The 14,109-nt window shown below is 35.6% G+C and overlaps 1 protein-coding gene across 15 annotated transcripts in view; it reads right to left on the minus strand.

The window, feature by feature from the left end:
• The window catches only part of CCDC18 (coiled-coil domain containing 18), a 146,800-nt gene that overhangs the window by 120,714 nt on the left and 11,977 nt on the right, over window positions 1-14,109 (minus strand). For 14 of the 15 annotated variants that reach the window (XR_010321460.1, XR_010321459.1, XM_064282247.1 and 11 more), the window contains 5 exons: window positions 13,758-13,886; window positions 10,526-10,622; window positions 6,888-7,009; window positions 4,710-5,001; window positions 793-917 (listed from right to left, as the gene is read on the minus strand). Coding sequence is in view for 13 of the 15 variants with exons in the window: in XM_064282247.1 (XP_064138317.1) it covers window positions 793-917; window positions 4,710-5,001; window positions 6,888-7,009; window positions 10,526-10,622; window positions 13,758-13,886 (765 nt within the window). In the remaining 2 variants the exon portion in view is untranslated. The remainder of the gene's footprint in view (window positions 1-792; window positions 918-4,709; window positions 5,002-6,887; window positions 7,010-10,525; window positions 10,623-13,757; window positions 13,887-14,109) is intronic. The other variant, XM_064282250.1, reaches the window with a different exon arrangement.

Raw genomic sequence — 14,109 nt, forward strand, 5'->3', positions numbered from 1 at the left:
TCATCAATATGATTCCGACTCATAGTGACCCTATAGGACAGAGCAGAACTGTGCCATAGGGTTTCCAAGGAGCAGCTGGTGGATTTGAACCACTGACGTTTTGGTTAGCAGCCAAGCTCTTAACCACTATGTCACCTCAGCTCTTTACAAACTTGATAGTACCTACTAAAATCTACTTTCAGTAATATATACTAGAGAAATTCTTATACATATGTACAAGGTAACATCTATGAATGTTCTTTGCAACACTGTTTATAACAGGAAAAAAAACTAGAAACAAAGTAACTATCAATAAAGGAATGGACAAATTGTGATATAGGATAGAATCCTATACAGCTATTTAAATCAAACTAACCATACCAATCCATCCATTTATCAATCGCTCTAGCTACCTATCTCAAAATGGATCGATTTTAAAAAATGATGCTGAGTGAAAAATAAAACTACAAACAGTATAAATATATAATACACTTACACTTGCATGTGTGAGTGTAAACATACACAAAATGAACTGAAGAATATACACTCAACTCATGAGAGCAGGAGAACAGAGTTAGAGGTAAGGATCAAAGGGTACTTCTTTATCCTCTAATGTTCTATTTTTTATTTAAAGAAGCAGATTTGAAACATATATGACAAAATGTTAAAAAGACTTAATTCTCAGTTGCGAGAATCCGGATATTTATTATCATATTCTTTGTATTTTCTGCATATTTTTTAATTTCTCAATTAAAAAATTTAATTATAATAAAACATTTTATCTGCCATAATTTCAGAACATGAAAACTGTACCTCAATTCTGAGATCACCATTTTATTTGCCTCACAGCAGCCAATGTAACTGTCTTCTTTGTTTGACAAACTACTCATCTGGTGTTTAGAAAGAGATGATTTAAAACCAAACATTGCTCTTTTTAACTGCAAGTTTAAAAGCAAAAATATTTATGTGATTTACAATTATTTTATATCCAGAACTTCAAGTTTGAACAATTGTGTGAATTTAACTGAAACAAACTAATGGTCATCAATAGAATGAATAAATGCACTGTAAAATATTAATACAATGAGCAAAGTTACAAGTTAAACCTGAATTATATAAATCAAAATAGGTAAATCGCAAAATATAAATCTTGACTGAAAAACAAATAGACACATATATTTTCAAACCTGCACTAAACAATTGCATATGTTTGTGTGTGTGTGTGTGTGTGTTATTTCTGGATATACCATATGTGGCAATATTCAAAATTTGGATAGGAAAAATATACATGAATTTCAGATTAGTGGCTACCTCTGAAGAGAACAGGAGAGAACTGGGACCTGACAGGTACATAAACCAAAAGAAAAAACCAAACCCATCGCCTTCGATTCTATAGGACATAGTAGGCTTGCCCCACAGGGTTTCCAAGGATGTCATCTTTTATATGTGCGTGTGCTTTATATGAAACTTCACAGAGCAAATTAGTTTCTCATTCAACAATTTACACACAAATTGTTTCGTGACATTGGTTGCAATCCCCACGATGTGTCAACACTCTCCCCTTTAACACCCCAATTCCTCGTTTCCATCTGTCCATTTTTCCTGTCCTTCCTGCCTTCTCGTTGTTGCTTTTGGGCAGATGTTACCCTTTTGGTCTCATATACGTGACTGAACTAAGAAGCACATTTGTCATGTGTGTCATTATTTGTATTATAGGCCTGTCTAATCTTTGGCTGAAGGCTGAACTTCAGGAGTGGATTCAGTTCTGAGTCAAAAGGGTGCCCAGGAGCCAGAGTCTCCATGGTTCTTCCTGGCTCAGTCAGACCAGTAAGTCTGGTCTTTTTTTTTTGTGAATCTGAATTTTGTCCTACATTTTTTCCTGCTCTGTCCAGGACGCTCTATTGTGATTCCTGTCTGAGAGTTTGGTGGTGGTAGCCAGGCACCATCTAATTCTTCTGGGCTCATGCTGGTAGAGGGTGTGGTACTTATGGTCCATCAGTCCCTTGGACTAATATTTTCCTTGTGTCTTTGGTTTTCTTCATTCTCCCTTGCTCTGGACAAGATGGGACCAGTAAATGTATCTTAGATGGCCACTCGCAAGCCTTTAAGACCTCAGATGCTACTCACTAAAGTTGAAGGTAGAACATTTCCTTTATGAACTTTGTTATGCCAACTGACCTAGAAGGCCCCCACGACCATGGTTGTTATTGTTGACAATATACACGGCAAAACATACACCAACAGTTTCTACACATACAACTTAGAGACACTGATTACATTCTTCAAGTTGTGCAACCATTCTCATCCTCCTTTTCTCAGTTGTTCCTCCCTCATTAACATAAACTCACTGCCCCCTAAGGTTTCTATCTAATCTTTCAGGTTGCTGTTGTCAATTTGATCCCATTTAGATAGTTCTTAAGAGCATAATGCTCAAGGTTGACCTTTTTCTTTTTTTTTTTTTTTTACTAGTTAAGCTACGTAAAAGATGTAATCTTTATGGAAGCAGACTGCCACATCTCTCTCCTATGGAGCAGCTGGTAGGTTTGAACCAGCAACCTACCAGTTGGCAGCCAGGGCACTTAACCCCTGTGCCATCATGGCTCCTTGACGGTTACATAAAAGGGCTTTAATTACCTTTAAACTTTCAGTTAAAAAAAAAAATCTAAAGTGGATATAGCAAAATGTTATTCCGATTTAGCAAATATTGTGCTACATTATTAGTCACCGTACTTTTCTGGATACTGAATAACACAGAATTTTTAAAAACAACTGGGAAAAAGAATCAGTCAATGACTACTACCACCTTCAAACTCTAATCAAATCACACTTTCTGGAATGAAAAAAAAAAATCACATTTCCAAACCATGTAATTGTTAGCACTGCAAAAAACAGGGTCACACACAACAATTTGAAAAAAATTAATAATTTTTTCATACAATCTGGACAGAAGGGACATCATCACCCAACCATCAGAATTACATACCAAGAAATTCTTGACACTAGCTTAAAGAAGAATGTCACTTTAAAATGAATACTATCTGCATATAATTAACTTCAAATTTCACAAATGAACAGACCAAAAAAACAAACCAAGCCCACTGCCGTCAAGTCGATTGCGACTCATAGCATCCCTATAGGACAGGGCAGAACTCCCCCATAGGGTTTCCAAGGAGAGCCTGGTGGATTTGAACTGCTGACCTTTTGGTTAGCAGCCATAGCTCTTAACCACTACGCCACCAGGGTCTCCAAGCAAATGATCAGTATTCTAGGAAAGTAGAAATAGCACAGGGTTGGGACCCAAGAATTATGCATTCTAGTTTAAATTCTACTACTAGCTAGTTGGACAAGTCATTTACTTCCTTGGCTCTACACCAATAAAATGATGGTATTGGATCAGATGATTTCTAAGGTCCTTTCAGCTTCATAAATCCACGGTTTATAACAGTTTAAAACTGGTGAAATTCTACCTTCCAGTACTCCACCCATTCTTGTGTTAGACTAACCATAACACAATTATCTATAGCCTTCTCCTATCTCACCTTTATTTTACACCTATCAATAACAAATTCCTGACCCAGGTATACTCACCTTCTTCCTAATCTCACTTATAAATACGGCCACGTAAATAACTCAAAGAGAAATTGTAGTATACTGCTATCACAAAAACCTTTTCAAGTTCTGTGCCATTCTAATAAGTACATGAAAAGTTGATCAACATCATTAGTCATCAGGGAAACGCAAGTCAAAACCACAACGTGATACCACTTCACACCTTCTAAGATGACTGTAATCAAAAAGACAGAATAACAAGTGTTGACAAGGATGGGGAGAAAGGAGAGCCCTCATACATTGCTAGTGGGAATATAAAATGGCATGGCCAGTTTGGAAAAGAATTCTGGCATTTTCTCAAAATATTAAACATAAATTTACCATATGACTCAGCAATCCCACTCCTTGGTATCTATCTAAGAGAAATGAAAACTCACGTCCACGCCAAGATGTGTACGCAAATACTCATATCAGCGTTATGTGTAACAGCCCACAAGTGGAAACAACCCAAATATCCATTAATTGGTGAATGGATAAATAAAATGTGGCATAACCATACAATGGGATACTATTCAACAATAAAAAGCAACGAAATAGTTACACAATATAACAAGAATGAATCTCAAAAACACTAAGAAGCCAGATGCAAAAGGCTACATACAGTATGATTCCATTTATATAAGATGTTCAGAAAAGACAAATCTATAGGGAAAGAAAGTAGATTAGTCGTTGTCTGGGGATGGTAGGAACAGCGATTAAGTGTTAAGTGGGAACAAGGGATCTACCGGGAATGACAGAAATACTTGAAAACTGGATTGTGTGATTGTTAAAAAAAATAGTAAACTTACTCAAAATCACTGAATAGTACACTTCAAGTGGGTGAATTTTATGGTATGTAAATGATACCTCAATAAAGCTGTTTTTTAAAAAAAAAAAAATCTGTGCCATTTTAATATATAACATCTAAGAGATGGAGAAAGAGAACAGTAGAAAGGTAAAGTATGGAAAAATAACAGGGACTAGGTAGAAAAGTAAATGATGACTGAGAATATAGACAGACAGGGAAAAAATACAGAAGTTTATAAAACCATCATAAAATGGTTTCTTATAAATTACTTCAGTAAAATTTCTTTTTCCATTATCTAATCAAGTATATTACATTTCTTTTCACACACACTTACTGGCAACTGGGATATAATTTTTTCCAAACTTCTCAGTTCCACCCTTGAACTTTCGATTTCTTGCTGACACAAGTCCAGTCGCTCATTCTGTGTTGCAATTCGGAGCTTTAATTCTTTGTTTTCATTCATTATAGAAAACTTTTCTCTAAGTATTTCTTCTTTATCCACTAACTCACTCTCCAGCTTCAGAACACTCTGTCTGGATTCAGTTAGTTGTGCCATGACTTCTGAACTTTTCACTGCCATAGTTCTTAATTTTTCTTTTCCAATGATATTTTCTTCCTTTAACTGCCTATGAAGAAAAAAGCATAAAAATGAAAACACAATATGCATTCACTTCCAGTAACTATATTCAATCAGTCTCATTTAAAAAAAATACTTCAAAGCTTAATTCTGAGTGCCTATTTTCTGCATGCCAGGCACTCACGACTTATGTGGCTGGTGCTATTATTACTCTCTATTTATAGATAGGTGTCCCTGGGAGGTACAAAAGACTGAGGCACTAGGCTGCTAGTTGAAAAATCTGGAGGTTCAAGTCCACCCAGAGGCTCCTCAAAGAAAGGCCTGACCACCAACTTGCGAAAAATCAGCCACTGAAATCCCAGTTCTAATTCCGACACATGTGAGATTGACATGAGTTGGAATTGACTCGACAGCAACTGGTAACTGATAATATTTTCAATTATACATACCTCGCAAACGTTAGAACAATTTTATGCTTAGAATTCTTACTGCACTTCAATACAGTAACTATTCAAAAACCTTTCCACATTTTTAACATCTCTGAAAATGGGATAATCAATAGTGCCTTATAAGAGCTGTCAGCTAAGCAGCAGTTACCATGTAGTTTCATTGTCTACACATATGTAAACATCAAAAGCACCTGCAGCAAAACCTGCAGAATCGGGTAGGCAAACTGGTAAGAAAAATCAAGAGACAACAATGAAGCACTTTAAACTCCCTAGTAACCAGGTTGGGTTTTTTTTTTTTTTTTTTTGTAACCAAATGGTTGTGGAGAGGAGTAGGGTAGATGGTAAATTAGATGTTGGCAGCAAGATTCCTGAAAAAGGAGTCAGAAGTAGACTGACTCTACATAACTGTAAGTCAGCTTAAGAGCCCAGCATCAATGACTTTGAATTCTTAAAAGAATTCTTTTAAGAAATATTACATCAGCAACACTCTTGATGGCATATAGGAAGATACTGTGTAGAAAAACTTGGACATCTGTGAGAAATGATTAAAGAGGTCAGGCTCTGAATGTGTGAAGTGAAACCAACTGATTTCACGTATATTTTCCTTTTTATACAAAAGTAACATATGATTTAAAAATCATATCTAAATGAATGCAAAAAAATTCTTCAATAAAGTATAAAATAAAATTTTAAGTGAAAAGCATGTGTCATAGTTTAATTATCAGCATTTTTCTTTGTTAAAAATAGATCTTGCAAGTGGTAGTATCCGATCCTAGGAAATACTCTTAATTACATAACATAGCTATCATAAAAACTATTTTTATTCCTGCCACCTTGGCAAAAATACTAAATGTACCACCATTAAGAAATATTGTTGAAATCTGACAAACCAGTTATTCTGATTGCTCCCCCACCCTTTTTTTTTTAAAGTAATAGTCTGAGGTGATAAGGACTAGTTAATATTAACCCATGAAACTTGAAGGAGTTTAGTTTCAGGAGGGCAGCGTCATATAGTTGAGTGAGCACAGAAGTCAGAAGACATAGGTTCTCATCCTTGATCTTTCTTGGACAAATAATGGTTATCCTCTGGGCCTCAGTTCCTTCATTTATAAAATGAGAAAGTTGGACTAGGTGATTCTTCATGATTTGAAATTTTTTATTTGAGCATCTGATAAACATATTTCACTAGCTACCTAATGTGGTCATGCAAGGACATTATGTCTATGTTAATTCTCTCTACTTATACACAAAACAAATATGTTTGATTAGGATTGATTTATACTTACAAGTATATTAATATTAACACATTTCACTAAATTTAAAATTTTAACTTTATACCTAGAAAACTGTTTCAGTTATGAATTTTATCTTCCTACATAATTTAAGATTATAATATACAAAATATTAAGTTTTTAAATGCTTCAGTTTTTTAAAATTTTTTTCCCATTTCCACACAAAAATCTTTTTCTACAACAGGATACTGTACCTTAATTTCTCTTTCAGAATTTCAACTTCACTTCTATATATGCCACACTTTTCCTGTAGTCTTTTATTTTCTTTTTCACAGTTAATTAGATTTTTCTCTAATATTTCTTCTTCAGCTTGAACCTAAAACAATATTTGTTTTAAGTGGACATATTAATGTAGTCATTTCAAGCTAAAATTAAAACCAATAATGTAAGTAGTGATGTCAGAAATAAGCTAGAGAGTGGACTAAGAATTCCATAAATTTAAGCCCCCAGCTTTGCAGTGAAAAGGAGCAAAGTTGATGTTCCTGGACAGTAACATAAGGCAAGAAAAAGGATGTCAGCTACGCCTGTCCAGAATTCCTTAACTGGCTATGACACACAGGGACAATGGCGCTGTCACCTGAAATTAACAGTGCCCTGGCCTCACATGGACAAGCCAGGTAACTCAAGCAAATGCAGCGCTCAAGTCACTGTATGTTAATTTCAGTGCAAATATTCTAAAGAATTAATTTTTGAGGTACTAGCCACAAAAAACTTCCACTGAAATCACAGCCCCAAATGGAAAACACATAAAAACAAAGCACCCAGGCTGAAGAGGTAGGAGTTAACGACTGGGCAGAGAGGGCTTTCTGCCCCTCTTCCTTTGTTACCCTTTATTACATTCACCAAACCATAGGGCTCTGCTGAGCACAGTTTGAAATTGATAATCCTAGGAAAAGCGTGTAACAACTGTTTCTTACATTTTCCTCTCTTCCACCTAAATCCTTCCCTCTCCCCCAAAATACCCTTCGATTACCACTACTAGGTATTCTACTGTCCCTACAGATAACCTTTGTAGAAATTCCTTCTACCACACTCCATTCCCACAGAGGCCTTCTTCAAGGTTTTTCAAACAGTGATCCGAATAACTGATTAATTTCAGTATTTAATGGAATCTTAACCTTTTACAGTGCTAAGTGGTATTTACAGTTTTACTGCAAAGGAATGACCTCTTCAAGGCCAAACACAAGCCTCCATCTTGACCTTAGTAACTAACATGGTTGGCAACTTCTCCTTTAAACTCTTTTATTCTTCAGTTATTGTGATATACTTGGCTCAGGCCACTCGTACCTTCTTCGTTTCTTTTTATTAACTGGTCATTTTCTACTCTGCCCATCTCTTCTTATATGTTCCCTTTGAAAGCTTTAGCTATTTTCTTATTACAACTATGTATGAGAAGCACTCACCCCAATCCTCCAATGTCCCTCCCATCACCCTTATTTATGGCTATGAAAATCACTTCAGTACCATTTAACTCAAAATATTTAATTCAAAATTCTTCAATTTTCCTTCTTCCTTGTACCCAAAATTTTTTTCTATATTTTAATCTACTTTTTTCTCTTAAAAGAAAGAAATGTCCTCCTGCCATTTAAAAATATCTTACTTCCGCTCTTGGGCCCCCACCTCACATACCGTTCAGTCTCTTATGTCATCTTCCATTCCCTATAATTTCAGCATCTTCAATCTCCCCTTGCTGCCTTCTCCACTGGCTCCTGTCCTTCAAACCTAGTCCTAAAAACTATATTCCTTGACCTATCTTCTTTCTACTTCTCCACTCCCCCACTTCTTTCCTTTTTACCTATCTTAAATAGGCTGTTAACTACCTCTACTGTCTCCTTTCTCATGTCTCCCAATTCAGAGGTTGTGTCTTCTATCCCTATTACTTTAATAAAGCTGCTCTCTACACAGTATCCAATGATTCTCGAATCATAAAAATCAACAGCCTCATCTCAATCCTCATTTTTCCTGACCATTCAGCAACATCTGTACTGAGGACCAACTAATTTTAAAAATGCTGTACTGTCTTTGCTTTCATGATTACACTTTCCCGATTCTCCAACCTCTTTGATCACTTCTTAGTATTTTTCAAAAGCTACTCCACCTGTCTTTAAATATCTCCCAGGGTTGTATTTTCATCCTCTTCTATATAAACTTCTTTCATCAATGTTCAAGGCTTCTACCACTTAAACATAGTCAATTCTTAAGTCTGCAGCTCTAGTCCAGATTTCAGGAGACCATGGGTAGTACAAATGATTAAGCATTAGACTACTAACTGAAAGGATGGTGGTTCAAACCCACCCAGAGGCACCTCCAAAGAAAGGCCTGGTGATCTGTTTCTGAAAGGTCACGGCCTTGAAAACCATATGAAGCAGTTCTACTCTGATACACACGGTCTTGCCATGAGTTGGAAGTAACTTGACAGCAACTAGTTAGTCCAAATTTCAATGCTGAAGACCTGACCTGTAGATTCAAATACCCACAAGAAACCTAAATCTGGGTATTCTATAGACATTTCCAAAATAGATCTATCTTTTTTTTTTTTTTTAACAAAATTGTCTATTTTGATTCATGATGCAGTTATCCACCAATCACTCAAACCAGTAACCTACAGACCTCCTAGATTCTTCCCTCTTTCCTGCTATCTCTAATATATTTAAGTGGTCTTTAGATTCCACTGATTCTCCCGTCTTAGTATCTCTTACATCTACCTCCCAAGCTCCATCACCTTCAATATCTCTTGCCTGGTCTCTGAGTCTCCCTAATTTGTCTCTTACCTTTCCAATACATCTTTCACAATGATAAAAGAGTGAGATTCCTAAGACATAGAACTGATCATTTTCCCTGCTTAACACTATTCAATGAAACACCAAAATCTTCAACAAACTCTAGCAGCTCACGCACCTCCTACTCTGTGAAGCCTTCTCTAGGCCTTCGCGTTCAGTAAACCCCTCTTTATGCCACCCTACCATAACTACCACTTCCTTTTACTGTATTTCTTATTTCAAAATACTGAAATTATTTGCTTACATACTTGTTAATCTTACTGGACTGTGAACTCTTTAGAGTAAGTATCATGTGCAATATAATACTGACTCTCCCAGAGAACTACCACAGCACCTGGCACATAGTGGAAATTTGGTAACGGTTTAGTAAATCAGCATTCTTCAGCTACCTACACTCTGAATCTTCCTACTCTCCCCTTCTCCTTAAGTATTCTTTCTTCTGCCCTTTTATCTTTCTTTAAACAAAATCATTAACTTCTGCTGCTTCAATTATTATTTCAAGATGGAAGACTTCCATATCAGTATTTCTTGATATTGAGTTCAACATATGAATATATAACCTGTGACCTTCCTCCATACAAGTCTGATTACCGCTGTATTACTATGTAGAATCTGTTCATGAAACCTTCCCTCTGAGAGTCAGAAGTGAGCCCCTCCCAGGATGGCAGGTCCAGAAAGGCCAGTCGAGGGCTACATAATCTACTCTGCCTTCATTTTCATTGAGGTGATGGGAATAAATTTCTTGATTCTACTTCTATACCTCCAACCTCCATTCACCTACCTCATCTTTCTCTGTATTTTGTCCCTTCACTTGTGTCCACTGCATACTTTCCCCTTTTTAGATAAATAAAAAGTTATTGCTGATTATACAAAGACTGGTGAACATCAATCATCCATATTTACAAATTGTTCGATGATTTTATTATTGATCAAATTACTCTGATAAAAATCACTCCCTGCTTTAACCATAAATGTATTCTATTTATATGTACCTTTATTTCTAGAATAGTGACAGCAATACAAAACACTGAATTTGCACAACTACCTCATACCTTTTCCAGTTTTTCAGCCACTTTTTCTTTATATTGTTGGAAAGCTTTACTTAGCTCTTCAGCATTATATAGTGCTTCATTCCTTTGTCGTTCAGCCCTAAAATCAACAAAAGGATAAGGATAAACGTAAAGAATGCTCTACATTTGAATAGTTAAGTTCCAGAGTAACCTATATTTAATTATAAGGAATAAGTTGCAGACTTCTCTGTATTAAACAAGAGTATTAGGTCTAAACTAAAAAAATGAAAAATGAAGATTAGATTATAATAATTTCCTCATGGACTGAATTACTGGGCTGAGGGCTGTGGGGATCATGGTCTTGGGGAATGTGTAGCTCAACTGCCAAAACATAGTTTATAAACAATATGTTCTACATTCTGCTTTGGTGAGTAGCGTCTGCAGTCTTAAAAGCCTGTGAGCAGCCATCTAGGATACTCCACTGGTCTCACCCCAGAGAACAAAGAAAACTAGAGATACAAGGGAAAGATTAGTCCAAAGGACTAATGGACCACATCTACCACCAGACTGAGTCCGGTATAACTAGATGGTGGCCAGCTACCACCACTCACTGCTCTGACAGGGATCACAATAGAGGGTCCCGGACAGAGTTGGAGAAAAATGTAGAACAAAATTCTAACTGAAAAAAAAGACCAGACTTGCTGACCTGACAGAGACTGGAGAAACCCTCAGAGTATGGCCCCTGGACACCCTTTTTGCTCATTGTTAATGAGTCACCCCTGAGGTTCACCCTTCAGCCAAAGAGCGGACAGGCCCATAAAACAAAACAAGACTAAAGGGCAAGGACTAGAAGGCAAGAAAGGACAGAAAAGCTGGTAATAGGGAACCCAAGGTTGAGAAGGAAGAGCGCTAACATGTCGTGGGGTTGTCAACCAATGTCACAGAGCAACATGTGCACTGTTTAAGGAGAACTAATCTGTTCTGTAAACCTTCATCTAGAGTGCAAGAAAAAAAAACTCATCGTAAGATATCGATACGAAAAAGAAATAAAATATAATACGTAATACTTTCAGGTCTTTGCTACAACTATAAACAAATTCAAGTGGATGTATCCTTCACTTCCTAAATCTATGTGATTCTTAGGTTTGGATAGCAACTGTGATATTCGGGATGTCTGTCTGGTTCCAGGGTTTCAGATAAAGAATAGAAAGGGTCTCTACACTAAGAGAAGCCCTGGTGGTCCAATGGTTAAGCGCTTGGTTGCTACTGAAAGGTCGGAGATTTGAATCCACCAGCTGCTCCTGCAAGAGGAAGATGTGGCAGCCTGTTTCTGTAAAGATTTACAGCCTTGGAAATCCTATGGGGCAGTTCTACTCTGTCCTATAGGGTCACTATGTGTCAGAATCACAAGAGTGTTTTTTTTGTTTTTTTAAATACATTTGAGGGGTTTGTCTGAAAATGTATTCCATTGCTGAGGTTGCATAACTAGCGTTCAGACAGCAAAAGACATCTGTATTTCTTAAACAAAAAACTTCCCTAGAGATTATGCTTTCCTCTATCATACTTCCTTTCAAGTCAAGCTTACCTACTTTATACTTACTACTCTTTCTCATCTCCAATTAAAAAAAAATCGTAACATATTTTAGCTACACAGAAAAGCATGGATAAATATATCCATGTACTCCCAACCTAGCTTTCACAAATCTTAACTATTTGCTATTTTTGCTTCATGTAGCCTTTTTTATTTTAAGGAAAAAAAAAAAATACAGATAAAGTTGAGGCCTCTGTGTGTCCCTTTCAAATCTTACTCTCCCCACTTCTTCCACAGAAGTAACCCTATACTGAATGCAATGTTTTTTTATTTCCATACACTTCGTACTTTCACATGCTAACCCATTTCCACAAATAGCACGTATTTCATTCATCTAAGAGGCACATTGTTTTCACATTTATAACATCTCTAAAAATGGTAGTTATTTTATACCTTTGCACATCCTGCCCAAAATGTGTGTAGCCCTTATTCATCTTGTGAAAGCAAAATTCATACTCTACCCTAAAAATCATCTCTTACGTAAGTCCTACAGACAGAACTAGTTAACTCTTCCTCTGTGCTTTTTCTTATCAGTTTTATTAAGAGGCTGCTCTTCAGGTAGCATTATCTTACTATTTTAAATAACTGTGTACAAAGCTTACCTGAATAAATAAAGTCTGAATTTCAGAATATTTAACCACCACAGTTTACAACTGTAGTGATTGCTATAATTTGTTTAGTGTTTATTATATATTAGATACATTTGCCTTTTTCATTTAATCCTCACATTTATCTTACAAAGTAGACAATATCATCTTGATTTAATAAATGAAAAAACTGAGATTCAGGAAGGGTAAACAGTTTGCCTAAAACCTCAAAGTCGCTGAGAGGTAGAATCTGGCTGTCTGCCTCCAACATCCAAACATCTTCCACTGAGCAATACTGCCAACCAAACACATTGTAACTAGGCCAACCAAATGCTGCTGGGAAAATATTCTTCTAAACCATCAGTATGAAAAAATGACTTATAGTTAGGTTTAGAGGGGCTTGGGAGAATTTAAGTGCACAAGCAAACAAATATTTAACCTCCTTATGAAAACTCCTAATTTATTTAAATTGTACTATAAATCTTTAAAAAATACTTTTTGCTGTCAAAGAATACAGGTGATTTTACCCCATGTAAAAACTGTTTATAAGTGTTATTATGATAATATGTTGTAGTATCTCATTAATTTAGACTTAAAAATATCAAATATTGATTAGTTTAAAAGTTAACTGGCATTTGAAGTTAATAGTCCATTGGTCAGTGCTACTTACAAAACCTTACTTCAAGACACAGTTTATACAAAACAGGTATCTTTGTATTCTTGCTTATGTATTCCTAAAGGAAAATCCAGCCACTTTCTTATGAATTGAGTTCCTTTTTCTATTATATCTATGAGGCAAAATTTTCTTATGGAGTTCATATAGTATTTTATTTAATCTTATTACAGGTAATATTATTGTAAAAGCTTTTCCTATTAGTATTTTAAACTGAACGTTTAAAGCTTCTAGAAATTAACCTCAATCCAGAACACCAATAACAGAAAATCCACACGTAAAAATTTTAATGAAAAGTGGAAAAAAAAATTATTTTATTGCCACATTGTTAAAATGTTTTACTTCAATTAATGATGATTTAAAATATGTAATATATCCTCTTTCTCCTCCACAAGTAAAAATACTTTCTTTAAAAACACATACCTCTTTCCTTGTTTACTTTGTTCAAGTAAGTCCACCTTCAACTTTATACATTCCTCTTGAGACTTCTGCAAACTCTGTTCCTTTTCAATCACCATTTTTTGGCTCTGCTCTAATTTATCTTCTGCCTCTCTATAAAACAAAGGGTATTTTAAAAGGCTATTAAAGAGATCACTCCAGGTATGCAAAATAAATCAATGAGTTAAGAGAAACAAATACGTAACGATAAGAGGTAGAGAAAAGGCATCATATTCATCACTTATAAACCAAGAGTTTTTATTTGAAACAAAAGAATTCTTTCATGAAATGATAAATATATCTGAACAACAGCTCACATCAGATTTCATGGTCAGAT

Source organism: Loxodonta africana, chromosome 3 (genome assembly GCF_030014295.1).
Source record: "Loxodonta africana isolate mLoxAfr1 chromosome 3, mLoxAfr1.hap2, whole genome shotgun sequence".
Taxonomy (NCBI): domain Eukaryota; kingdom Metazoa; phylum Chordata; class Mammalia; order Proboscidea; family Elephantidae; genus Loxodonta; species Loxodonta africana.